This window comes from Magallana gigas, chromosome 8 (genome assembly GCF_963853765.1).
Source record: "Magallana gigas chromosome 8, xbMagGiga1.1, whole genome shotgun sequence".
Lineage (NCBI taxonomy): Eukaryota > Metazoa > Mollusca > Bivalvia > Ostreida > Ostreidae > Magallana > Magallana gigas.
In genome coordinates, this window is record NC_088860.1 from 22408188 (window position 1) to 22435643 (window position 27456).

At 32.9% G+C, this 27456-nt stretch overlaps 2 protein-coding genes and 1 long non-coding RNA gene across 7 annotated transcripts in view; 2 read left to right on the forward strand and 1 right to left on the reverse strand.

The window, feature by feature from the left end:
* Positions 1 to 2179: 2179 nt before the first annotated feature.
* LOC105322020 (cell growth-regulating nucleolar protein) overlaps positions 2180 to 27456 on the reverse strand; it is a 36159-nt gene continuing 10882 nt past the window's right edge. Inside the window, exons 1-8 of one of the 2 annotated variants that reach the window (XM_011420535.4) lie at positions 17068 to 17183; positions 16664 to 16788; positions 15133 to 15253; positions 14563 to 14670; positions 13751 to 13834; positions 11802 to 12093; positions 11359 to 11486; positions 2180 to 2477 (exon numbers count right to left, since the gene is read on the reverse strand). In XM_011420535.4, coding sequence (XP_011418837.3) covers positions 2346 to 2477; positions 11359 to 11486; positions 11802 to 12093; positions 13751 to 13834; positions 14563 to 14670; positions 15133 to 15253; positions 16664 to 16788 — 990 coding nt within the window. In that variant the 5' untranslated portion in view covers positions 17068 to 17183 and the 3' untranslated portion in view covers positions 2180 to 2345. Of the gene's footprint in view, positions 2478 to 11358; positions 11487 to 11801; positions 12094 to 13750; positions 13835 to 14562; positions 14671 to 15132; positions 15254 to 16663; positions 16789 to 17067; positions 17184 to 27456 lie in introns of those variants that run through there. The other variant, XM_066069101.1, reaches the window with a different exon arrangement.
* LOC105317858 (uncharacterized) lies at positions 3388 to 5770 on the forward strand. Its single transcript, XR_010708525.1, has 3 exons — positions 3388 to 3819; positions 4480 to 4654; positions 5174 to 5770. It is a non-coding gene; the product is annotated as an uncharacterized lncRNA (long non-coding RNA).
* On the forward strand, positions 18142 to 24788 carry LOC105322019 (uncharacterized). Of its 4 annotated transcripts, none has more exons than XM_011420534.4 (9): positions 18142 to 18318; positions 18819 to 19017; positions 20040 to 20202; positions 20525 to 20805; positions 21590 to 21656; positions 22472 to 22630; positions 23066 to 23247; positions 23998 to 24111; positions 24487 to 24788. In XM_011420534.4, the coding sequence occupies exons 2-9, from the start codon at positions 18835 to 18837 to the stop codon at positions 24520 to 24522; spliced, it is 1185 nt and encodes a 394-aa protein (XP_011418836.3). In that variant the 5' UTR covers positions 18142 to 18318; positions 18819 to 18834; the 3' UTR covers positions 24523 to 24788. The 4 variants fall into 4 exon arrangements, with proteins under 4 accessions (XP_011418836.3, XP_011418834.3, XP_011418835.3 ...); XM_011420532.4 differs by having other exon boundaries at positions 18142 to 18307; positions 24487 to 24787; XM_011420533.4 differs by having other exon boundaries at positions 18142 to 18307; positions 23998 to 24093; positions 24487 to 24786.

Below are 27456 nucleotides of genomic sequence, written 5' to 3' on the forward strand. Positions count from 1 at the left end.
TAGGAATACATGAGTCTACATAAATATCTAAATTGTTCGTATTATATAAAATCTTACTATTTTCAAAGTGTTTATAGATAAGTTTCCTTGAATAAACAATGCTTCAGCATACATTACATTGAATTTTTCTATTATATTCAAGACTTGTCAGCGGTGATGATTTTTGCTTAGGTCCAAACATTGTTTCACTTTCGGCTTGCCAGAGTAAATGCATAGGAGAGTTGATTGAAATCAACTCCCAAAAATGGATCGTTACACGACACGCCGTTGCGCTTAAGAACTTTGTATAACACGCCGTCGCGCTAACGCATATTCGTTCAGCTCAGCTGTCTCCGTTAATCTCCGACAAGGATTTACGGAGACAGTCGAGCTTTTGGTTGAACGAGCCTATATTAGACCCTGGCGTAGGAATACATGAGTCTACATAAATATCTAAATTGTTCGTATTATATAAAATCTTACTATTTTCAAAGTGTTTATAGATAAGTTTTCTTGAATAAACAATGCTTCAGCATATATTACATTGAATTTTTCTATTATATTCAAGACTTGTCAGCGGTGATGATTTTTGCTTAGGTCCAAACATTGTTTCACTTTCGGCTTGCCAGAGTAAATGCATAGGAGAGTTGATTAAAATCAACTCCCAAAAATGGATCGTTACACGACACGCCGTTGCGCTTAAGAACTTTGTATAACACGCCGTCGCGCTAACGCATATTCGCAATACTTGTCGTCGCGCTGGCATGCGATACGCAATGTCGCCAAGTGCTCGTACAATATGTAAGGGAAAAGCACCACGCCCTCGCGCTAAGAGACATAAATAACAGAGATTGGCAACTCCGCAATTAGCGTGTTTTGTTGTTGAAAAATGTTACAGGACCAACCTTACTTTGAGAACTACATATTAGTAAACTGAGATGATGATCTTAAACCAAAAGTATATTGTTTATATGAAAAGGTGCAAAGACGTTTTTTGAAACAAAAAATTGAAAAAAAAGATTAATATGTAGAAAATATACTGGCCAGCTATAAAACATCGGCAAAATCTCGGACGACGGGTAGCCAACTACCCCTAAAACTCCTCTTTTAATATTGTTTATAATTATAAGACATAAACTAATGGAAGTATATTTTGAATATTTTGGTAGTTATAGCGTTTAGTTGTTTATATTTCGATTTAATTGTTTATTAAAAAGATATACTGATTTAAAATGGGAATACTTTACAATAGGGACCGCGAGATTTCGCAAGATTTATATCAGCTTTTCTCTATCAATTATGTCTCTGGTCGTGCTAACTCATTTCGTACAACGCGTCCTCATGCTAACGCAACTTCACAAACTCGCAATCGCGCTGTCAATCCGTTTTGGTGGTACAACTTAATTTGACAAGCTAGCAAACAAAAAGCTGTAGCGCTTTCATACAATGATAAGCCGCACTCACATGCACAACTTCACATAACGTCCCGTCGCGACTTACATTTAGCACAACGTTAACACGCCGTCGCACAGCACATCGTGTCCATGAAAGCGGAAGGCGAGTCGTGTGAATCGTGTTCGAATGGCGGCGCGCTGAGTAAAGTTGCGTTAGCTTGTTGTGTATTTAAAAAGTTGTATTAGCACGTTGGCGAGTTGTGTTAAGTTAGCCCAATGGCAAGTCGTGTGGAGATTGTTCGGCAGCTTTCCGTCTCATCTTGCTGTGGGGCTTTTGCAATGGCTCCGTCTAGATACCGTTAACTTCATAACTGCACAAAATACAAAGGAAAGTATTTTTAAATTAGTTTTCTATTCCTCATATGATATTGAATTATTGCAAGGATTTTGGAGGGTTTTTTGAAATAGAAATAATGAGTATTTTTTTATTAACTGAAGGTCTAAATTCCTGTCAAACTGAATAACTATGAGGTTTGTTCAGAAATTGTACAACCTCAACTTAAACTGACAGCAGGTATTTATTTCATCAAGCTTATTATTTCAAAAAGCATAAAATAATTCATGCACTAATTGTACACAGGGACTTCATAAATATTCTCTGAACACCAATTTTTCATGGACTTTGATGTTAAGTTGATCCAATAATCAAAGGTTCATTGAGGTACATGTATGAAAAATTGATATTGGAAAAACTGTCTGTGAATTTGGGCATCCTCAAAATTGTAATTAACAAATTTTACTCAATCCACCTTTATCAATGTTTATTATAAGTTTTAAAACAAGTAAGCAATATGAAACTTCATAACAACATTTAAATACATCTTCTTCTCAACAATCATTCATTCAAAATAATGTATCTTCAATATCATAAAACATAAAAGAATATGTAATGATCACTTTAAAAATTTATGATCACTTCTTTAGTTTGACTCTCTCTTTGTGAACTTTGAACTTGGGGTTCTTGTTCACTTTTTTGCTAAACTTGGCCAGAATTTTCTCTTCTGATCTTGGTTCTCCTTTTCTGGATGTATATTCAGCCAACACCTAAAAATAGAATCACACATTCATTACATGGATCATACATGGATGGATTCGCATATTCCCAGTACAATTACTTGATATTATGTGTAGTGGAACCCACGATACTTGTGATACTTTTTAGAACACTATAGCTGGCTTCACACCACATTTTGAGACTGCCGTTGAATTTCATATACGTATATTTATATTTTCTTAGTAACTTCTCTACTTCTTAAGTAACCCGATTGTGAATCATATTTCTATGGAAAGCGACAGGATTTTTTCCAAATGATCAAAATCTATCAAGTATATTGATTGGTCGAAATGTTCAGCAACCTAAGGATAATCACGGACTGCGTGAAATAATTATAATGATGTCAGACTCAAATTCCCATGTAAGGCAAATTGGCTGTGCGGGTTGTACCTTCATGCAGGTTATGAAGGTATCAATCATTGCAAAAAAAGGTTATGTATTTTTTCTGCAATGTCACTTCCTTCATATCCTGCATGAATCTCTAAAAGAAAGCATCATATTGTTTAAGTGCAATGTCAGTACAATTATCATCACATTTTAGAAACTGCTGTGTTTGTAAAGGTTTCAATATAGAAGAAACCCTGAAGCCATACATGTACACATCATCTCTCAAAAGTACATAATGAGATGCATTACATAAATCTTTATAAGATTAAACAAAATTATCATTTTGTTATGATAATTTAAAGTAAAATGAGTTGTGTTGCTTTTCAACTAGATTCATGGGGTAATTGAGGATCATCAAACTAGTTAACTCTACATGCAAAGATGATATACGGAAGCTTTCAAAATAAACACATGTATATACTGGTATATGCATTTTAAAAAAGATTGATAACACTATTATATTTGCAATCACAATCAAAGTATGATTCCCTTTATTTCTTATAAAAATAACTGGGCCCGGTTTTTCGAAAGGTGGTTAACTCTAACACCGTGTTAACTCTGTGTTAAACTCGGTGTTAAAGTTAACCACATGGTTAAGTGTTTTTCGAAAGTGTGTTAGGGTTTAACCATGTGTTAACTCTGTGTTAACTTTAATCCACCCCCAGTACCTTGGTTAAGATTTAACACAGTGATTAAATATGGCCGCCAGTGTAATTATTTTGCCACTTCAACTCAAAAAATTGGTATAAGAAGCATTTTTCAGAAATTTTAAAGTTTAAAAAATCTTACATATGATTAAGATACGGAAAAGCAACTGGCTTGACATGAAAAGTTGCAGTATCTGTGTGATATAATTATGGAAGAAGGATTTTACACATGGTTCATACCCCCTATGTTGAAGGATCCCTTCATTGGAGGAGGCTGCATTGTTGACAGTAGTAAAAGGTACTTTTTTCTTTATTTGACCTTCACATTGATTATATTGTTGTTGTCACATAAGACATTTAACAAAAATTTCCAAAATGATTAGTGAAATGGGTACTATAAGTACAAAAACATTGTACAATTTGTTCCTTGAATTTTTAAAACATTAATGAGAAAGGAATTATCAGCTTCTTGATAAATAAATATTGAGTGAACATGTTAGCATAATTTTTTTCAGTGTTGTTACTGCATATTAAGATTTATCTCCCTTTTGACAAAATGCAAGTGGTGGATCAAAATTATTTCTAAAATGTCTATAGTCTAAATAAACGTTATGCATAGTCAAGCAATGTAAAGATACTAAAATTATATCTGATTGGAGCAATATAACATTGGTATGAATTTTATGTACATTTATTTTATATTATATCTTCCTTTTTTAAATCACTTTTTTAAAGAATAACTGCATTTTAAATTTTTGAAGCATTGACCTTATTTATTTCTTTTCACTGGGCAGATCCCAATCATGATGCACACGTTTTTTGAAGTGTATCTATTTCAAATGTATTTTACATTATTAATAAATGCATTTCTGACATGTTTTAAGTACATATCTTTATGATTTAAAAAAAATCTGTTGTTTTGTATTTTCAATACATTTTAAAAATTAATTATTTAAAGATTTGGAAGAAGGAGAACATGGAATGCTCTGCTGGGTGACACTTGCTGTGCTTGATACCTAATTCTCCTCAAGCCATACTTCATGAGGCCCACAAACTGCAGCCAATGAGAAATTTATTCAAACATGCATACCAAGATCAGAAGTGAAATTGAGAGGTTCTTTTGTTTGCATAAGGTGTGATTCTATTTCTTTTTTTTTTCACTGAAGGTTGGGTATTTTCAGTTGAAGTGACAATTTTTCAATTATCATGGTATTTCACAAACAATTTATAACAGAGCATTTATATGCTTTAATTAAGACTAGATATTTTAACATTTAACTGAAAATTTCAATTAGGGAAGTATTATTACATTTACTGTACTCTCAATCAACAAACCTGATAAGACTTAATTACTGAATTATTAAGAGTTTAATGTCACCTGGATGTGAACTGCTTTGCTAAACCAGAATCATCATCTTTACATGTATATGCATGTAACTCATATCAGACTCATATGCATACAACAGTGTACATATACATGTATACATAAATCAGTACATGTTTTCTGTAGTGTCCATTTTAAACAAATTTTGTAATCAGAACTGTTAAAAATTTAAGGTGAATATGAAGTTTAGTCCCAAACTATGACTATATTTGTCTTTATTTCACAATTGTTGTCTTTTTGTTTACATTTTATCCTTTTTAATTCACAGATTTGCATGATACAGGAATTAACTGCCTGCATTGTTTATTTGAAGAGGACTTGGAGAGACTGAGAAAGATGAGTATTTGACAACAACCAACCTCTAAGCCTCAAACACCATGCACCAAGAGAAGGAGAACAATTATTGTGACATTTAATCTAATGTCTACATCCTAATTTATAATTATAATACACAATAGCCAAAAAAAATTGAATCTCTCTCTCTCTCTCTCTCTCTCTCTCTCTCTCTCTCTCTCTCTCTCTCTTAACATGTCTAACATGTTTTTATTATGAAATTGTTTAAAGTACCTTAAACTGGAAATTATAATTATTAAAGTATGTAAAACAATGCGAATGTAAACCTTTGCATTCTCTCTCTCTCTCTCTCTCTCTCTCTCATGTAAAAGAGTATGTTGATTTCTTTATATTTGTTTTTTTATAATATAATAGAGATTTTCATCCAAATATGAAATACCGAATAAAGAAACATTAAGTATACACAGAATGTTACATATAGATGACTCAGTTTTTGTTTATCACAGCTTTTAGGTGTAAATGTTATATTGTTGTGTTTTTTATGACAAATTGTAGCAGTTAGAATGTCTTTAATTACCCATGATAGATTAAATATTTAATACATTTATTTTGTATGTTTTTGTCTATATTGTCCTTGTATAAAAATATGCATTTAATACTAGTAAGCCTCTTACCCTTTTATTTAAGGCATATTTTTCTTTCAAATTAAGTTTACATGAAGACAAATGCAGTTATCATTGAATACAAAATGTAAAAAAAAAAAAATCCAAGATTTTAGCTCCTTCCTGTCCAAAGGTGAAATTTTACACATATATTTACATATAGTTGAAAAATCACCCATTCCTTTCAATTGTCTCAATTTAAATTACATGTAGGATATGAAAATGTACATTTTACATAAATTAAAATAACATCTGCTATAATACTACTTTTGAAATGAACAAGAAGCAACCATATTTTTATCTTTGTATTAAATTTATGCATTTAATAGGAAAACATGTAAAATTTGAACATTTTTCTTGGATTTCTTATCCGTCTCCAGCTACCAGGGTGTGTTTGAATTTTATTTTAATAAAAGGCAGGCATCACACTAGTAGGTCTTATTTATTTTATCATGGTTGGAAAGGGAGTAGAATTAGAAACCAGAATAAATAAGATTTTTATTAGATATGATTGTTAAGCTTGCTTTTTAAGAAATTTTTAAAAACAAGTAATCACATGCAGGACGGCATGTATGTAATTTTGTCTCTAAAATGCTACAATTCATCCAATTTTCAAAATAGGTCAATTTTTAGTGTCGGTGATACATGTTTTCAAATATGTGTGAGAATTGACACTAGGAATTGCCACAAGTTTCATAATATTAGGTGAAAGATTTCAAACCACTTCTTTTTATGAAAATCAATACATAGGAGGAGGTTTAATTATGCATGCAAGGGTATTTCTAAGTGATGTGGTGCTTTTAGAATGATAATATCATGTAGATACATGCAGTATTGAATAAGGTTTCCTATTAAAAGAGGTTGAACAACAATTGACCTCTTAAAGATTAAGTAAAGATGTTTTGCTGAAGAAGAACCATATGAATCTATGTTAAATGGAGTAAAGTGGAAATGGTGGGTTCACTTAAATGACAATATATTTCTCAAACCTCAATGAAATTGGCAATATGCGGTATACTTTTTCTCAAAATTGCATAAGCTTTCTTATTCCAAGACAAATTGTCTTTTCATAGAATATTAGTGTAAGTTAAACCCTATAAATTAATTAGAAAATTTGTTGAGCCTTTGACCTGTATTTTATGATACATGTACCTAGTAATTAATTTACACATTGAAAGGAATTTATAATGGTATTTTGAAGCTATTACATTGTACTTTAATGGTGTTATATAGACAACAAGAAAAGAAAGAAATAATTTGGAAAATTGCATACTATATAGGATGGAACCCTGGAAATGATATAGATGTTCAACATATAATTATATCAATAATATTTCACTAAATTCAAACTTATTGAAATCCCAAAGCAAAATCTTCTTTTTTCTTCATATATAGGAAGTAGAAATGAATTATGGGTAACCAAGTGATTACCAAGTGGTTAACTCGGTTAACACAGTGTTAGCTAACCAATGCGTTAAATTGCTTTTGATCAACAGAATTTAACCACTGTGTTAGTTAATCACTTGATTAGGATTTAACATGTCGTTATCCTTAACACAGTGTTAAATTTAACCACCTTTCGAAAAACCGGGCCCTGGTAATTGCAATTCACAGCTCTATAGAAACTGTCAGGACTGAAATTTACACAACCCAGCCATCACTGCAGAAAAAAGTTTATATAACCTGCGTTATTTTTCTGCAATGCCACTACCTTCACATCCAGCATGAATCACCAAAGAAAGCATTTCATTGTATAAATGAACCCCCTTGTGTAAACTATATGACCGTAAAATCATGGCATTCTCACTGATACGTTGTAAGTACAATGTATAACCCATCAATGAAAGGGAAAATAACCAACAGTGCTTTAATTATTATGATTTTTTATATACAGTCGAGCAGTCAGTATATCTTAATTGTCAAACTAGTGCAATTTTTTTGTGCCGTAAATTTCAGTTTTTTTACTATGAAATGCATTGTAGCTCCCAGGTTGTCAATCAGATTTTTTCAGACCGGGAGCTACAGACATGCAGCTAAGTGGAGAGTATATATGCTCTGAGAAAAGGGTTTTTTCTTGGACCTGTATGACCTTGACCCTTGACTTACAAACTTTATTCAAGGTCACTTCACATCTTTGACAATAAACACTCTGAGTGAATTATGAGCCAGATTGGACCAAGGGGAGAGAAGATATGCCCTCAACAAGGATTTTATATGTAATTGAAACATGGCTCAAGGTGACTGCACACCCTTTACTCAAAGGCAGTCTGTTGGTGAGGTACATGTATGAGCCAGATTGGGCCAAGGGAAGTGAGGATATGCTCCAGACAAGCAATCTCGGATGGACAGACAGATGAAAGGATAGAAAGATGGATGGACAGATGGACAGAAAGACTAAAAACTTTAGGGTGCCCGCAGAGAGGGGCCCTAATGGACCACACAACTGACCTAAAAATCCTTACTTTCAAACTACTACTATATCTACATTAAAACTTTTCTACAGTATTGTACTACTTTATACAATACTAAATCAAGTTACTGCGTCATTCTGTCAATTTGCAACGTCCAGAATTGTTTAGAAAACCAATCATTTTCAGTGCACAATTCCTAAGGCATTCATATTCTAGCTTATTCATTACTTTGCAATTCCAATAATCAACAAAATTCTTAAATTCCTGTAGGTTTTTCCAATTTTTCAAATACCATTCCTTATTTTTGTCTGCATATATCCTTAATTATAGACAAAATGAAGGTTTTCTCCAAATTTCATCTTTTTAAAGAATTATTATTTTTGTCTGACTGTATATATCCTAATAAATCATATGAAAGTTTTCTCCAAATATCATCTTTTTAAAGAATTCTTATTTTTGTCTTTCAATATCCATACTAATGAAATGAAAGTTTTCATGTAGTACAAAATATACTGCTTTGTTAAGGGAATGCTGCTGAGTGATCAACCAATTACCAAACAAACCCTGGCCAGTGGCCATCCATCAAGATATTTCTGAATTTAATATTCCTTTAGCCCAAAAGTATTTTTCTACAATGAACAAAAAAAAAACCAGAACAGTTTCCCCAGTGCTACAAATCTATAACACAGTTTCAAAAAGGTTTCTACACTTATTTGATAAGTTTATTATCATACCAGCTAGTACCTAGTTAAAAAAGGTTGCAAGCTAATTTGATAAGTTTATTATCATAGAAGTACCCAGTTTGAAAGGTTACTAGGCAAACGTGATAAGTTTATTATCATACAAGTACCAAGCTACGAATGTTATTAGCCTATTAAATGTGATAAGTTTATTATCATACAAGTACCCAGCTATGAAGGTTACTTGGCTAATTTGGTACTGTGGTTTATTAAGACTGCGGAACATTAACTGGCAAGATTGGAAACATACAGCTTATGTCAGTTTCACTTGTTACAGTCAAAACATTTGAAATGGGTGGGAACAAATTGACACAGATGTCTGAGAAAAACATCCGATTGAAACTGTAGTTATAGGAAATGTATTTTCAATCCACCTCAGCATTTCTAACTTGCATACTATTGTAAAGCATACTATTGTAAAGCGATCGAAAAACATTTTAATTAGTATCAGAAAAGCGGTTGAAAAACATTTTATTTCATCAATAAGTATGTGTTCGTAATTAAGGATTATCAGTTCAAAACTAGCGCAATTATTTGTGTGCCGTAAATTGCAGTTTTTTTTACTATTAAATGCATTGTAGCTCCCAGGTTGTCAATCCGAATTTTTTCAGAACGGGAGCTACAGACCTGCAGCTAAGTGGAGAGTATATATGCTCTGAGAAAAGGGTTTTTTCTTGGACCTGTATGACCTTGACCCTTGACTTACAAACTTTATTCAAGGTCACTTCACATCTTTGACAATAAACACTCTGAGTGAATTAAGAGCCAGATTGGACCAAGGGGAGAGAAGATATGCCCTCAACAAGGATTTTATATGTAATTGAAACATGGCTCAAGGTGACTGCACACCCTTTACTCAAAGGCAGTCTGTTGGTGAGGTACATGTATGAGCCAGATTGGGCCAAGGGAAGTGAGGATATGCTCCAGACAAGCAATCTCGGATGGACAGACAGATGAAAGGATAGAAAGATGGATGGACAGATGGACAGAAAGACTAAAAACTTTAGGGTGCCCGCAGAGAGGGGCCCTAATGGACCACACAACTGACCTAAAAATCCTTACTTTCAAACTACTACTATATCTACATTAAAACTTTTCTACAGTATTGTACTGCTTTATACAATACTAAATCAAGTTACTGCGTCATTCTGTCAATTTGCAACGTCCAGAATTGTTTAGAAAACCAATCATTTTCAGTGCACAATTCCTAAGGCATTCATATTCTAGCTTATTCATTACTTTGCAATTCCAATAATCAACAAAATTCTTAAATTCCTGTAGGTTTTTCCAATTTTTCAAATACCATTCCTTATTTTTGTCTGCATATATCCTTAATTATAGACAAAATGAAGGTTTTCTCCAAATTTCATCTTTTTAAAGAATTATTATTTTTGTCTGACTGTATATATCCTAATAAATCATATGAAAGTTTTCTCCAAATTTCATCTTTTTAAAGAATTATTATTTTTGTCTGACTGTATATATCCTAATAAATCAAATGAAAGTTTTCTCCAAATATTATCTTTTTAAAGAATTCTTATTTTTGTCTTTCAATATCCATACTAATGAAATGAAAGTTTCATGTAGTACAAAATATACTGCTTTGTTAAGGGAATGCTACTATGATCAACCAATTACCAAACAAACCCTGGCCAGTGGCCATCCATCAAGATATTTCTGAATTTAATATTCCTTTAGCCCAAAAGTATTTTTCTACAATGAACAAAAAAAACCGAACAGTTTCCCAGTGCTACAAATCTATAACCCAGTTTCAAAAAGGTTGCTACACTTATTTGATAAGGTTATTATCATACCAGCTAGTACCTAGTTAAAAAAGGTTGCAAGCTAATTTGGTAAGTTTATTATCATAGAAGTACCAAGTTTGAAAGGTTACTAGGCAAATGTGATAAGTTTATTATCATACAAGTACCAAGCTACGAAGGTTACTTGGCTAATTTGGTACTGTGGTTTATCAATATTCGTGGATATTAATTCTGGTGGATTTAATGAAAATCACAGTCTTAAAGATATGTAAATTTTTGGCCAATGATCCTATCAATACAAAATATTAGTAGACATTTCACTTCATTGAACATTTAATTTTGTAGATCAAACTTAACAATGAAACTCTCGAAAATTGGTAATTTTACGAATATTTATAAAACCACAGTAAGTTTGTTATCATACCGGTACCCAGTTACAAAGGTTAAACACTAGCCTATCTGTGCTCAGTTTCTCATTATCCCTGTTTTTATCTTTAACAATACTTCTGTACATCTCTTATTAAAGAAGTTTACAAGGATTGCCAGGGTTGCAAGTCCTTGCATCACTTTTGAATCAACTGACCTTCTTCCGTAGTTTTTTGATTGGCAGTTCCCCCTTCTTCTCTAAGACTGCGGTGATGACTTCCTCCCAATCAAACTTCTCGGTCGATTTGCTGTCCTCTTCATTCACCTCTACACCATTCAGTTTCTCTATCCGCCAAAAAATAATAACAGAAATTGAACAAAGACAGATAATGCAACACCATAAACAATGATCACTATCATTCCATCAACAGGGTGTTCATATTTTGACCAGGTGTTCGATATTTTTAAAATGTTTCAATCACTTGTTGATTAGTTGTTTGATTGCAATTCTACACGTCAAACACAGAACTTAAGACAATACTACTAAAGGAATGCAAGTACAGATGAGATAATCTGATCTGCAAAGTTACCAACGTGTCCAAGCTTGTTTGTTACCAAAAAGCTAAATATATTACATAGTATTGACAATAGAAAACCAACCCTGACTAGTATCCATTGCTGGCCTTTTTGCCTCTGTCTCTCCATTAGTCTCCTCTTCCCCTTCTTCCTCTTCTCTCTTCCTCTTCTTCTTCTTCTTGGGTTTGTCCAGCTGTCCCTTTTCCTCCTCCTCTTTGGCATCTCCATTTACCTCTGTTTGTCTCTTCCTCTTTCTTTCTTCTTTTCTTTCTTTTTTTGTTTGTTCTTTCTGTTCTTTCTCTTTCTCTGCCTTGGACTGCCCCTCATGGGCCCCATTCACCGGTTTCTCTGGAGGTGGCTCATTTACAGCATTTGCCTTGTAGAATAAAACAAAAAGATATATTTTGTGGCCATATTAAATCTATTTTTGATGAATACAGATACTAGTAAAAATACCTTGTACAAACAGCAAAAGATGTATACTTCAGAGTTACATAAGAACATTGAGCACATTTATAGTGATAATGATAATGATAATGATTCCGTGCTTATAGCAAAGTTACTTCCATTCCTCTGTCTTTAAATTGGATTAAAAACTTAAACCACATAACTTATAATACCCTAATTAATTAATCTTATAAACAAGAGGCCCAGGGGCCACATCACTCACCTGAGCAACAATAGTCATAATTCTGATCAAATCAGCAATACAGTATCAACATCAAAATATCTTGACAATTAGGTACAGTAGAAATTGCACAAAAAAGAAAACAAAATCTGCCAAATGTTATTAACATATTTTTAAGGTAAACACCAAAACCCCTATTTTGCTGTTTTAGTATTTGTGATAAAATTTTATCTATTCCTCTATTTCTATTCCAAAATAAAAATCCCTCCTTTGTTGCCTCACTTTTCTCCAGAGAATCATGTTTTGGTCAAGCTTTAATCTGTACAAACTGTGCTTTTACACAACTTTAAGCTTTTAAGGTTGAATGCTTTACCAGAAGATTTTCAAAGATTTTCCCCTGAGATCATCCTATGTATAAATTTGAAGCCCCCCCCCCCCCTTGTAGTCCCACCATACCCCAGGGATCATGATTTAAACAAACTTGAATCTACACTGTATGAGGATGCTTCAACCCAAGTTTAAGATTTTCTAGCCAAATGGTTTTTGAGAAAAAGATTTTTAAAGTTTTTCTCTAAATATTCTTATGGAAAACTTGACACCCCCCCCCCATTGTGGCCCTAACCTACCCACAAGGACCATAACTTGAATAAACTTGAATCTACTCTACCTAAGGATACTTCCATAAAAGTTTAAGCTTTTCAGGCCTAGCAGTTTTTAAGAATATTTTAAAGATTTTTTTCAATATACTCTAATGTAAAATTAGATCCCCCTTTTTGACCCCACCCTACCCCTGGGTACAATGATTTGAACAAACATGAATATATACTACCTAAGGATGTTTTCATACAAGTTCCAGCTTTTTAATCCATATTGTTTTTGAGAAGATTTTTGAAAAAATATCAAAAATTTTCAATAATACTAATTATCCCCCTTTATCTAAAGAGGGTGTGGCTCTTCATTTGAACAAACTTGAATCCCCTTAACCTAGTGCTGCCAAGTTTGATTAAAATTGGCGAAGTGGTTCTTGAGAAGATGAAGATGTGAAAAGTTTGCAACAATGACAATGACAACAACCTCAAACAATGGACGTATTTTGATCAGAAGACACACCTTAGCCTTCGGCACAGGTGAGCTAAAAAAAAATTTTTTCCTCCTTGTGGCTTTGTTTTAACTGTGTTTTACTATTTATCATTTTTTAACTTTTTGTACTTGGGACACAGAGATCTACAAAGAGTGGTATTAAAAACTTATTGGATATAACAAATAATGTTTACCGGGGGTATAAGGAATCGTATTTGTTTTACCTTGGGGCTTTGCTGGTATATCAGAATTTTTTTTACAGAACTTTATTATACAGAGTGAATTGGATTAAGAGAGATTTCCACAAAGCACTACAGATACTCACCTGTCCGGCATGCTTCATAATCAGGTCCCATGCCTGGTCAATCCAGCGCTCCTGGTGCACACGCAGAGAATTCTTCACAAAATTCTGTTTAAATTAAAGTATATTTCAACGTGAGTTTGAGTGTGTACATCTAAATAGACCTCATTATAGTTAGGCTGATCAGGAAAGTCTCCAAAATAATGATGTGCAACATTTAGGTTTGGTTTGAATGCAAATGATCAGTACCTAAATAGCATTAAGGTGGAATAACACTTCATCACAAAATGGCTGACCTCTGATCATTTTGTTTTATTAAAAGTTTTTTTTTTACGGCAACATGTAATTTACTCCATAGCCAATTTATAAAGTGTCGGCCTTGTGATCCGTGCATCCTGATTTCAAATCTCCCTGAGGCTTTTGTTGTTGAATTTTTTGGATATTCATTTTGTATCCCTACATCGCATATTTTTCACTTATTTGACATATGTACAGGTTATCTATCATTATAACTTTCACAATCAAATAAATTACTGTTGAGTGACTTTTTCCACGTGTGTTATTTCACCTTAATAAAATTCTCTTTTGACACAACTGTCAAGAAAAAGGAATAAGACTACAGTGTATATGAATTAGGTGCTGGGCTCTAAACTGAAAACAAGTTGATGAGCTCTTGTTTTAAGGCATTTATGGTTAACTATGCTTCAGACACAAGAACTGCTGACTTAATACATGTATAATGAAAACGATCTTTTATGTTAATGTTCATGACGTACACAATGCACACCAATATTAAACATACAAAACAGGATCAAAAACTATATTGAGACTATAACCTTAAATTTAGCCTGCTTCCTTGGGATATTGGGGCAATCCTTGATTTTCTGCAATAACTGATGAATGTTCTTGTCTGACTTTGCACCATCAATGGCAGCTTGTACTTGCTTTAACAAAGGAAAAGAAAAAGTTACACTTATTAAAAGTTAGGATCTAATCTTTTGACAAGCATCAAAAACATACATATACATGCATCATCTATCTTAAACTTAAAGAAAATATAATTGTCCAGCTCATGCAGTTTATGCAGGTATATTATGCAACTCTGCTGGATTCATAATTCAGAAAAAAACTGAAATGTGTATTGTACCAGTACATGTATATTACTGACCTACATGTACAAATGTATATTACTGACCTACATGTACAAATGTATATTACTGACCTACATGTACAAATGTATATTACTGACCTACATGTACAAATGTATATTACTGACCTACATGTACAAATGTATATTACTAACCTACATGTACAAATGTATATTAATGACCTACATGTACAAATGTATATTACTAACCTACATGTACAAATATATAACTGATAATGGCATGGATGCTTTCACGTACCTCTACCCACTGGTTTTGTTTCTGTTCCCCTTTGTTGGCCCCGGCTTTTGGAACATAGTTTTTGCCTGAGTATTTCTCCTCCTCAGATATACACTTGGTGTGCTGGTTGTACTCTTCTCCCCTGTTGGCGAAAAAAAAAAACCCCCAAAAAACCCAAAAGTTATACAAACAAATGAACATGGACTAAGACTGTCAGATTACATCTTATCAGAACTGCAATCAGATAATCAAACTGTATGTTAATGAAGTTATATGTATGGCAGAAAAAAAATCTCAAAAGTTATATAAATTAACAAATAAACATGTACCAAGGCTGTCAAATTACACAAATATCAGAACTGCAATAAGATTATCAAACCTGTATGTTTATAAATTGATATTTTTAAATGAAAAGATAGTTAAGATACTATGTTTTAGTTTTTTGCAGTTAATTTATACATCTTTTTTATCCTCATCGGATCATGTGTACTCTTAAATTTACCTCGATCACCATTTGAAAAGCTAAACAGTAAGCATTTTATTTCTATAAAAAATTAAATTAAATTGATTTTTCATGATCTCCAGTATTTATTCTACATATATATTATACATGCATGTATGTTGCATTTGGTCATAAGAACTTCTTCTTTCTTTAGAATTAACATTATATTTTATTTGAAATTACCAATATTTTCACCTTAAAAACTTTTAAAATGTTATCCAAAACATATTGCAATATAAATTTTCAGCAGAAATGTGTTAAATCATTCAATTAGCTGTCAAAGAGAAATAACTCTTAACACGAAAAGTATGCTTCCAGTCTGTATACAACATTTTTAGAGAGAGCAATAATTCTTCTGCTACAAATATATGTACATGGAATTTGATCATGCTGCAGCATGCCTGTAATTTCATGTATACTGTGTGTCCACATTTATATTCCAGTCCATATTCAAACACTTCCTGTTTACAGGAAAATCAAAGCAAATGTACTATTTTGCAAGTGTGTCTTATTTCCAAAATACATGTACTATATAATAATATATGTCCAACCTATTAACAAGATAATTACTGGCATAAAATTTAGACAAAAACTAGGGTATGATACACTGTTTTCATAGAATGTTTACTAATTACTGTTTTCAATATGAATTTCAGATTGAGAGATTTTTGTACAGAGAGAAAACTTGATCCCTTATGTGTGACTTATTTAATATTTCATTCCGAGGAATGTCATATATACCGGTATATGGTGATCCGGGCATATATTGTCTCTACAGGGAATGCATAATACCTCGATCTATCTATTTGGAGGTCCGTGTTGCTCTGCTTTGAATTTGTATTTTGTTTTATGGATTTTTGTTATTGTCATTTTTTCACTCAGAATGGTACAATTGTCTCTTTAGAGGCTCGACTTTGCTTGATATTTTGACTGACACATTCTTTTGTGAAGGCATCAGTCCAAATACCAAGCCAAGCTTAATCTCTATTAAAAGAGATTATAGAAGAGTGCACTTTTGAAGATCAAGTTTAATTCAATTTTCATACATACCAGAACTCTTTGCTACAATCAATGCAAGACAAGGACTTCCCCTGTCGACATTTTGTAGCGTAATGTTTCTCCACTTGATTTTTCTTCAGTGAATCACCGCAGGCATTGCATGAGAAGAAAACCATCTGAATTGTAATTGTAGAAATAGGAAGGCCGGATTAAAATTAGTTTGTTCCTAACTTGAAATTTCCGTTAAAAACCATAAAAATTAGATTTCGAACATGTACAATTAATAGAACTGTAGTCTAATGTACATAGAGCTAGGTCTTTTAAGCCAGTGACATGTTCATGTGACCAAGTGATCATATCAATTACGTCTGTATAACCACTTGAAATACAATTTTCACTTGAACAATATTGTTTTATTACAAAAATAACCCTATTCAAGTTTGACCCATTCTTACCGCAGATAAAATATCCCTAAAAATGCATGAAATCACAAAGTTATGCTTCAGACACTGAGACAGCTTTTAAAATTTTTTTAACAACACGTGGCGGAAAACAACAAAATGTGTGTAAATGTAAACACCTCTCGCTCACTATTTTTTTTTCCGTAAACCTTCTTTCATTGATGTACTCCGATGAAGAGTTTTTCCAGTAATGACTTAATCTTCGAACTGGATTTTTTTCCATATAAAGTTCTTTATGTCCACTCTACAAAAACTGTTTTTACAGATTTTTCTATAGTAACTGTTGGTCTCTCCTTAGGAAAAATAACTTGGTCGATCACCTGTTATAAAAATAGATAGATGGTATACTCTATATCATTTTTATGTTTAGGAAAAGGCATCTAGCTGCAGGCGTCGGAACCGGGCGGGGGGGGGGGGGGACCCCTCACATTTTTGCAAACTTATACATAAATACAGTACATAACCATCACCCCCTTTTTATTGATTGTCAAGATCTAGCCCCCCACCAGACACACTTTTAAATTTGCTTCCGATGCCACTGAAATCATGGAAATAAATGTCTTTGATAATACAATTCAACTAAAAAAACACGTGGCATGACCTTAGATATGACCACCCACTTCCCAAAAATACTCAACAATTAATGTACATGTACATAGATTAATGTTAGATGTAAATATAGGCTATACTTATTATCATTATATATAACCATGATAACCAGAAACATAAACAACATTAGGTCTCTGATGTAACATTAACGATATATAAACCAAATATATAGATATTGTTTTGTTTTTCTGCAAAATATAAAAACCATCGATCGAAAGTTTGTGACTGTCAATAAAGGTTAATGGTTATGTATTTGACATCTGATATAGGTGTATAATGTAAACGGGTGTAACACCTGTCACGTGATCTGGATGCGGTACACTTCTACCACCTCTGGTCCCTTGGGGATATACATTGTATTGACGTGTATTACGACTTATTTCATATGCACTCAACTTCCTAAATCACCGTTATATTTTATTACATCACATTTACTTGTAACTATTTTTAGGTCTTTGGGATCAGATCTAATTTTTGTTACAATTAATTTTTGTATTGAAAAATAAATAGGATATCTATAAGTTAAATTAGGAAGCTTTAATTAGTATATTTTTACAGGGACAGATTCTGATTCAGAGATGGCCTGTTTGGTTGTATTGTAACCCGGAGAGGACAACATGACGAGGTAAGCAAAATGTGTGTATATATCATTATTTAATGTGTATAAGTTTCCGAAGTGTACTTTTATACTAGTTTTTTATTCCGTTATTACTTACTTGTATCATAACGTGTAATACTGTTGCGATTGACCCAGCGAGGTGTTTATAATCACATCCAAGAAAAGACAGAAGTGAGTAAATGATTAATTACCGGTTAATTAGTAATTTGAATATGATTATGGTCCAGTATCTAATGACTTTCTACATTAGGTGAACGGCAGTATATTACAATTAATGTTTAATATAATTATGTTCATTTCAAATATATAAATGGATCTAATTATTAATATTTGAGAGTGATAAACTTCAAAGTGAATTCAAAATTCTCTTGGACGTTATGATACGAATTATGCACAATATATAATTCCCACAAAAACATGAAAAATATTGATTCTTAACATTTATTTTATATAAATTATTTAGATCTATACATGTACTCGCAGGAAAGTAGACTATATTGTTGGTTAACGTTATCAGTTTCAGGAGAAAAAAGATGATAGGATCGGCTTTGGGGTGGCTGATCCTGTTTTGGGGAGTGGATCAATGTCTTTCCCAAACAAAGCTACTGACCTACAATGCTGGACTGCTGCAGACCATTCCGAATAAACAGGAGAGGGGAGACTACATTTTGGCTAATCTAAGGGCTACTGATCCGGATATTGTGTGTCTACAGGAGGTGAGCGGAGAGAGAGAGAGAGAGAGAGAGAGAGAGAGAGAGAGAGAGAGAGAGAGAGAGAGAGAGAGAGTAACCCTCTAAATTAAGGATTTGTTTTTTTTTACCAGAGCGAATTCATCAGCTGACACATACATGTATCTGGGCAATGAAACTTACACATTTTTAAAAGCATAAACTTAAAAAAATAGAAAACTTACCATGTTATTTATATCATTTCCGGACTGTCGATTTCTCATGGTTAAGTTAGCTTTTCTTAGAAAAAAGGTTTTCACATTCTAATCTATATCTCGTATGTGTAACACATGTTAATATAGTTTTCATTATTTTAATTGCGATCAGCAGACTACGCCCTGAACAAAACTTCATTAGACCGTTTTGGCCAGATGGTAAAGACAACTAGATCTTGATTCAGTGAATATTATTTACATGTATCATATTTTCATCTGACGGTACAGTGACGCACGGAAAATACAGAGGTCGATATCAGTTTTACATGTATTAGATTTTTTTTTTTAAAAACCCACAACCTAAAAATAATCTTTCGTGCGGTCAAGAGTCGGTGGTACGAGCACCTTGACCATCGTCCTCTAACTGCCTAAGTAAAATAAACTCCATAAAGATAACAAAACAAAACAACAATTTAACATTAAAGAATAATAAATCTAAAAAAAAATAAATGTTCAGAATTACTTCAATAAAAAAAAGTTAAATTGCGATGAAAAGAATCCTGATCATAGAGTATTGTTTGGCAAGAAATGAGTTTCTTCCTTCATAACATTTTTTCATAAATGACAATAAGGCTGTGCCAAATGAAATTCGATACATGTACACAAATGACAAAAATTCTTAACCCCCTACACGCTTTTCCGGCTCCGGGGCCACAGAACTTAGACAAGCTAGATTTCATTTCAGTTCCACTTTTTCCACTTTACATGAATTAATTTAAAGTAAGATTTTGATCAAAATTGGAACCCTCCCTCTGTGTCTTATTTTCACGCTTTTTTGTTCAATACTGCGTACAGGTTTGGCTGGCTAGGGACGCTGACATGATATCATCAGGCAATGTTTTGACCTACCCCTTCTCCTTCAGCGCCAGTCACGGGCAGGGGGAGACCCTCATCGACTCCCTCCCTCCGTGTGCCAACGTCTCTCTGGCAGGGGTCATGTTTAAGATACTGGCTAACGGTAAGGTTTTTTATCTTCATTTTTTTTTTTAGTTAAAATTGTATGGAACACTTTTAGAAATCAATCTGATGTGCAAGAAATTAAATCATATCAAGAAATAACCACCGGCGCCTTCTATAATTTGTAATATTTATGTAAAAGTGGTATTGGACTACTTAACTTAAAATGTAAATATGATGTGAATGATATTGGATTTAATTTACATTGGAGATATTGTCACCGTTCTTAAATTACCAAACACTCTTTGGCCAAGTGTAGAATACTCGTGATCCAGGATACCCAAAATGATAACATAATTATTTTTTTAAATTGTAATTTACAGGCTGTACAAGAAAGAACACTTCAGATGAACAAGCCCAGTGTGTTTTAGAGAAAACGGGGGTCATGAATCTGCCCCAGATCTGTATATCATGTCTAGCCATTTCAGCCACGGGCGGCTTTAGTCCCAATCGGATTCTGAAGGATTGTGTACTAACTTCCCAAGGGGAGGTAAATCTCCCCGGACTACTAGTTCTCAGCAAACGACCTTTGATCAACCCCGTTGTGAAATATTTCTTGCCATTTACAAGGACAACTGTTCGAAGGGGTTATATACATTTTCAGGTACACGTAATTCCTATCTATGTAATCTGTGAACGTAAATTATAATTTGAGGCATGACATTTGAAATAATGTTGCATTTAAAGTAGATCCAGTGTTCTGTGATGTCATACTTTTTTGTAAAACTTTGAATTCTTTAAAATTTGTGCATGATAGTTTTATTTATTTTTGTGAATATAATCATATTGGATGTAATTAGAAATATTGGTAGGTTCAAGATATTTTCGCAGCTTTATTTTATCCTAAATTTCCACTTTTTTATACATCTTATCTATGCAAAGGGGAAATAACTCTTTTTCTGACTTTTCTCTCAGTTGTATGTCTAAATGCTATAGTTTTTCTTATTCTAACGATTAATTTAAAAATATTTTTGTAGTTTTAGTTTTCTGATAAAGTTGACATTAAAATTAAACAAGAAAAACAAGATTTTACTTTTAACAAAAAAAAAAATACAGTTTTCTGATGCTAAAATATGCTTTAGTTTATGTTTATGTGGAATCTTAAAAAGTGCGATGACATGTATATTTTTTCTAACAATTGATGACATTTAAGTCTATTAAGTTGAAATCAGTTCAGTTTTTTAACTTTCCTCAGAGAATTTTACGAGTATGGAGTTACCTAAAACTGAGTATAAGGCACAATCTCGCTTTCTATGTATACAGGTACTTCGAAAACATGCTCTTTTTTGCAACGTCTTATACATGTACCTTGGAATGCGAGGACAGATTTATGCTTTTAAGTGAAATACATGTATCGTGTAACAACAAAAATATTGCAATAATTTTAGGATGAGGAGGTTGGGGACATAGCGTGCACCCACCTGACACCCGACTTAGGACCAAACTATGTGGAACGTAAGATTTAAAAAAAAAATGTTTTATACAATAAAATAAGTTCCATACAATTGAACGTACAATGTAAGCACGAGTCTTTGAACTCGTTATTTACAATATATTGTATTAAAATAATACATTGTGTTTAGACAAGTGCATTAATTTTTCATCTGATCAAATCATAAAATTGAATGCTTTATTTTGATTTTAAACAACAAAGTAGCAGTTTTTATATCATTACAAGTATAATTAAACTTAAAATATGGAGTTACAGTACCGATCAGACCCAACCTAACACCATAGTAAACCCCAGCTAAACCCCGGGTTTACTTTTGGGGTTTACTCTAGGTTTACTTTTTGAAAATTTGGGATCACTTAGGAGTTTACTTTGGGCTTACTCGGGGGTTACTTTGGCTTTACTTGGAAATTGCTGTTGAGGTCAACTATACGCACTGAAGTGTGAAGTAGACACGTCTTTTATCTTACCATCCTACTGCCTGTAATTCCTGCACTTTGTATATTCCGAATACACAATTAGCGAATGCTTTCAGGGGTATACTTCTGACCGGGTTTACTCTCTGTGTCCACTCTGGGTTTACTTTGGGTTAACTATGGGTTTACTCTGGGTCCACTCCAGTAAACCCGGATCCCCCAGAAAGTAACCCAGGGCGGCGGTGTGAATAACAAGAGATGAGGTTTGTTAGGTAGGGTCTGGTCGGTACTGTATCTTTGTTTTCGCTAAATATTAATTTCATAAAATACTTTTATGATAGAAAAGGTTAAAAGAACTAGTTTATAATGTAAAAGTTTACTAGTATGTTTTCCCTCCATTTTAGCAAACCTATCGGGAATATTTTCAAATTATGCTGAACAGCAACTTTACGAAATTATCACCATGGTAACCGATTTGTCGTCTGCATCACGTGTTGTCATAATGGGGGATCTCAACTGTGGACCAAGTCTACCTGGGAGGAATATCCAAGAGGAATTTGAAAGTATATACAAAGTTTATTTAGCATATGAAAGAAATTGAGACACGCATATGACATTTAACAAACTATCATTAGAAATAATCAATAGCAATTACTTTTCTTGTAACCTGATTATATATTTATTTATTTGGTCAAGGGATTATTATAGGATGTGATATCTTAATTCTAGTTCAATGTTACATAGTTGAAAAATAAAAGAATGAAATATATTGATACAATAAGGATATTATAATTCTAATAAATAACATGTTCACACGCTAAACTATGAAAATTTAACTCGGAGTTGGAACAACTTTTTTAAAATTATAATTTCTTGTTATTGATATTTTGAAATTCAACATTGTATTTACTGTATTTGATATTAAGATACTGTACGTAGGGAATATGTAACTTGAAAGACAAGTGATAATTTCTGGGTCTCGTGTTTTTACATTGCAGCATCATACTATCATTTTATCATGTCCGGCTACAATAACCCCTATATAAAGAAAGTTGGGCTATGTACGTACTGCCGAGGAAATCCTTTGACGCTCGCCCAAAACGAATTGACATCGAGCCCACCAGAAAACACTATTCTGGACCACATTCTAGTTCGAGGAATCCATGTATCTTTCACACAGGTAAATAACAAAACTGCTAGGCTCATTGGCTGGGTTTGCCGGAGCCGCACGCAAAACTGTCATATTAAGTTATTTCAAACCTATTTTATAAATCACCATGAACGTAGTCAATAGGCCATACCAACACACCAACAGTTCCTAATTGGCAACCATTGTGATTGAGCATGTGCGAAACTAGAGGGGTCGAGAAATCCGAATCCTTGCCCCCCCCGGAAAATTTAATATATATTAATTTACATGCTAATAATAAAATTACTGAAATGAAATGGGCCTCGGGCCCATCCCCACCCCCACCCCCAACCAAATTTTGAAAAAAAATCTGGATCCGCGCACGTTTTGATAAATTATCTCATTTATCCATATTAATATGTTATGCAACCTTAAACTGGAAATAATTTTTTAAATCTGAATTTTATCTTCAAATAATTTTTAATTAGATAAAATTTTGCTACGTATTTATAGTTCTATATATGGTAAAATCTTTGACACAATTAAATTATAAATCCAAACCACATAGTAAGCATGCATTTTTGATATTCAGTTAATATTCAGTTTATATATCTTGGGGAATGTTGACGTTTTACGTCAATCTTTCTGCAATAAAACTCTTTTATCTAACGATCACATATAAAATACTGATTGCATGTGCTGAGATAAACCTGATTTTGAATGTTTCTACTGAACGCATTCAATGAACAAGGTACATCAGTTGCATTATGTTCTATAATAACTTTTTTTTTCTTTTCAAAGCGAGTCTTCACGGAAAATGTACCTGGGTTGTTAATCCCACCATCGGATCATTATGGCGTCCAGTCAACTGTTGTCAATAAAAACAGCAATTTTCAGGTGGATGTTGATTTCAATGTAACGCTTAGTATTTAGACAATTTGTATACTAAGTAATGCATAAATTTTTCTTGATACTAATGTAATTCGATTCTTCATCTTCTTTTAATATTTTAAAAAATGAAAGCACTTTTGTTGTTTAATTATATTTGTCGCTTTCTATAACCGTTGAAAGGAGGGTTTATAATATACATGTATAAGTTGAATATTCAAAAGTAATTTAGAATTTCATTTTATTTATTAATTCACACAATTATGATGAAAAAGTATGTTATCAAAACGTGAATAAATAAAATATTATCCAGAAGAATGATAAAGTATTTCTTGAATGAAACAAACTCAGATTTTGATTAGCGAAATTGATATGACTTTTCTTTCTTTCTTTTTCTTTTAGTACGCTTTAATGCCATGGTTAGGATGGATTATGTAATTTCAAAAGAAAATAAGAATAAATTACACGTACATTGGAGACAATTTACAGATGTGTTTGTGATCTCTCTCTCTCTCTCTCTCTCTCTCATTATTTCTCAATACGTGATTATAAGTAGTTATTAAGATCGCATTTACATGTAATTCTTAACAGTGACGTTTGTGATAAACAAATGCATGTACTTGGTATTTTTAAGATGATTAATGTAGAATGTTCAATGTTGAAACACCCGCATGGGTTCTGGTTTACGACAAATCAATCAAATTTATCATCATTTAAGAACTGTTATCCATAAATGAATAACTTCTGTGTTGTTGTTACAACAGAAATAAATATTACAAAGTTTAACTTAAAGGAAATTATATTAGAAAAACATGTTTTGCATTACAATGAGTATAACGAGTACGAGACAAACTAATTTTTCGTGCTTTGTTGGGAGTTGATTTTAATCAACTCTCCTATGCAGTTATTCAGACAAACCGAAAGTGAAACAGTGTTTTGACCTCAGCACACATAATTAATTGCTGCTGACAAGACTTAGTTCTTGAAAATAATTGATAAATTCGATGTAATGTATGCTAAAGTTTTTGTTTTGTTCTTTGTTTTTAACTGGGTGTTTCCAAAGAAAAAATCCGGGTACTGAAATAGTGAAAATGGCGGGCAAAAGGGCACACTTATTGTACGGATAACACCTCCTGCAGTTTTCAAGATAGGAAGTTGTTCTTAAGCAGATTAATTGGACATATATCAGAGATATGCATATTGCTAGGGTTTTGATTTCTGATGATTTAGGAAAAGAATACCAGCTGTTGAACTTTGTCATTTTTCTGGCAAAATTTTGCATATAGGGTATCCGTTTTGTACGGATAAATCCTCCTACAGTTTTCAAGGTAGGAAGTTGTTCTTTAGCAGATCAATTGGACATATATCAGAGGTGTGTTTAATATTGCTAAAAATTTTCTGCTGATTTAAAAATACAAACTGTTGAACTTGGTCATTTTTTGGCAAAGTATTGCATATAGAGTACCCCATTTCTTATGATAGGTACATGTAGTGTTCATCAATTCAAGGTTGACAAATGGATTATAGATACTGTTCATACAAAAGAAAACCCGGTTTGCTGTCACATTCACAGCTTTTCTCTTGTTGATTCTTGTTTTTTTTTGTATAAATATTCTGGACATGAAATTTTTTTTAAAGCTTTATATGCAGTTATGTAGTAAAAAATTTTCGTTTTAAAATTAATCAACTTATCCGAAGAACGATTTTTGTAAAATGAGTTAGAACCGTACAATATTTTGCACATTTTTAATGTACGAAGCAAATAAACGTCCTCTGAAAATTTACCAGTTAAGGATACCGGTTTGGGGTTTTTCTTGTGGAAAAACGACAATTGCAAAACTCTTTATTTTTTAACCATATGTAATTTACACCAACCCTAGTGGTTTTGCAAAGTTTTTTCCCTGAAATTTCCATTGTCGTATAATTCCCGAACAAATGTAATAAAAAAGAATCGAACCTTAAAATCGACTTGGTATTCGTACGTCATCCCGCATCAAGACCCGGTTACACATTTACGAGTACCTTCTAACCCTCACTAGTTTTGATGTTATAGTGCACGTGTGTGACAGTAAAACTTCAGGGTCTCAGTCAAGCCATTAGTAAAACATATCTATGGGGCGATATATCCGGGCAAAGAAAAGCAGTTAAAGGTAGAAATTTAGCAGTACCAAAAGGCAGAGAGTTACCAAGAACTATAAAAGTGTTTAAGGCTCCAAAACAGGGGGGGGGGGCACGGATATAGCCTGTCTGTTTGATCAATGGGACTTTGGTACAAATGCGTGCAGAATGGAGCCTTACAAACATTCCAACACCAAAGATAGCAGGGACTTATAGTTTAAGCAGTGTTTGTCGGAGCTGGGAAAACATCTTATTCTTATTCTACCTTTGGCTTTTTGTTTAGGATAGGATGTGACTCGGCGAGGGGGTTTTAAAAGTCTACTTATATTGATAAAGGGTTTTTCAAATACTTAGAGTAGAACAGTGTATGTAGTTGTAAACCCTCCTTCCAGACCTATCCTAAACCTCAAGGATTCCTTTGACAACAATATACCAATCCCCAAAAGGAAAGCTAACAAAGGTTCTTCAAACACCAATCAGGAGAAAGCTCTTTTTATAAGTGACTCTGATGATTCCATTATTAGTTCGCTGTCTGATTTTTCTTATTCTAAAGGCTCCTCTAATTCCCGTAATTCTGACATAACAAATTCTCTCATTTGTATTGACTAAATGTATCTTTTTCACGTATGTAAAAAACGCTACTTATTTATTGATATAATAAATCGTTGTTTATCTACAATATCAGGTTTTTATTGGCTATTTATTAAGGAACCGGTAAATTAGTCTTCATTAATTTTGACTGTTATTTGACCAACTGATACCTAAAGGGCTTACAACAGCTATTTGTATAAAAGAGCACTCTATACTTGGATTACATAGAAAGCCTACAAATAATTAAAAAAGCAATGGTCTTATTTACTTCGTGTACCCTCATGTGTACCTGCATACATTGTTTTACTTGTGACCCCAGGTGTCCCCGCATACCTGAATACATCGGGTCCTGTACTCTCTATCCAGATGTTTTATATATGTCTTCATTACAAACCATTATACAATTAACAAATTAGAAATTCAATTACAGAATTTGCGATTTATGGATATTTTTCAAAGAGGGTTTAGAGCCTCATGCTAAAAATGTTGGTGTACATTCATAACGCATTTTGAAAATGTTTTTCCAAGTGGGTTAACTTTGTCCAAAATTTAACGCACTTTGAATTTTTTTTTTTAAGTGCGTTGCCACAGATGTGATTAATTAACCTTGTTTGTTCTGTTTTTACTAGTGTTAACAAATCATTATACTATCATCAAATTAGA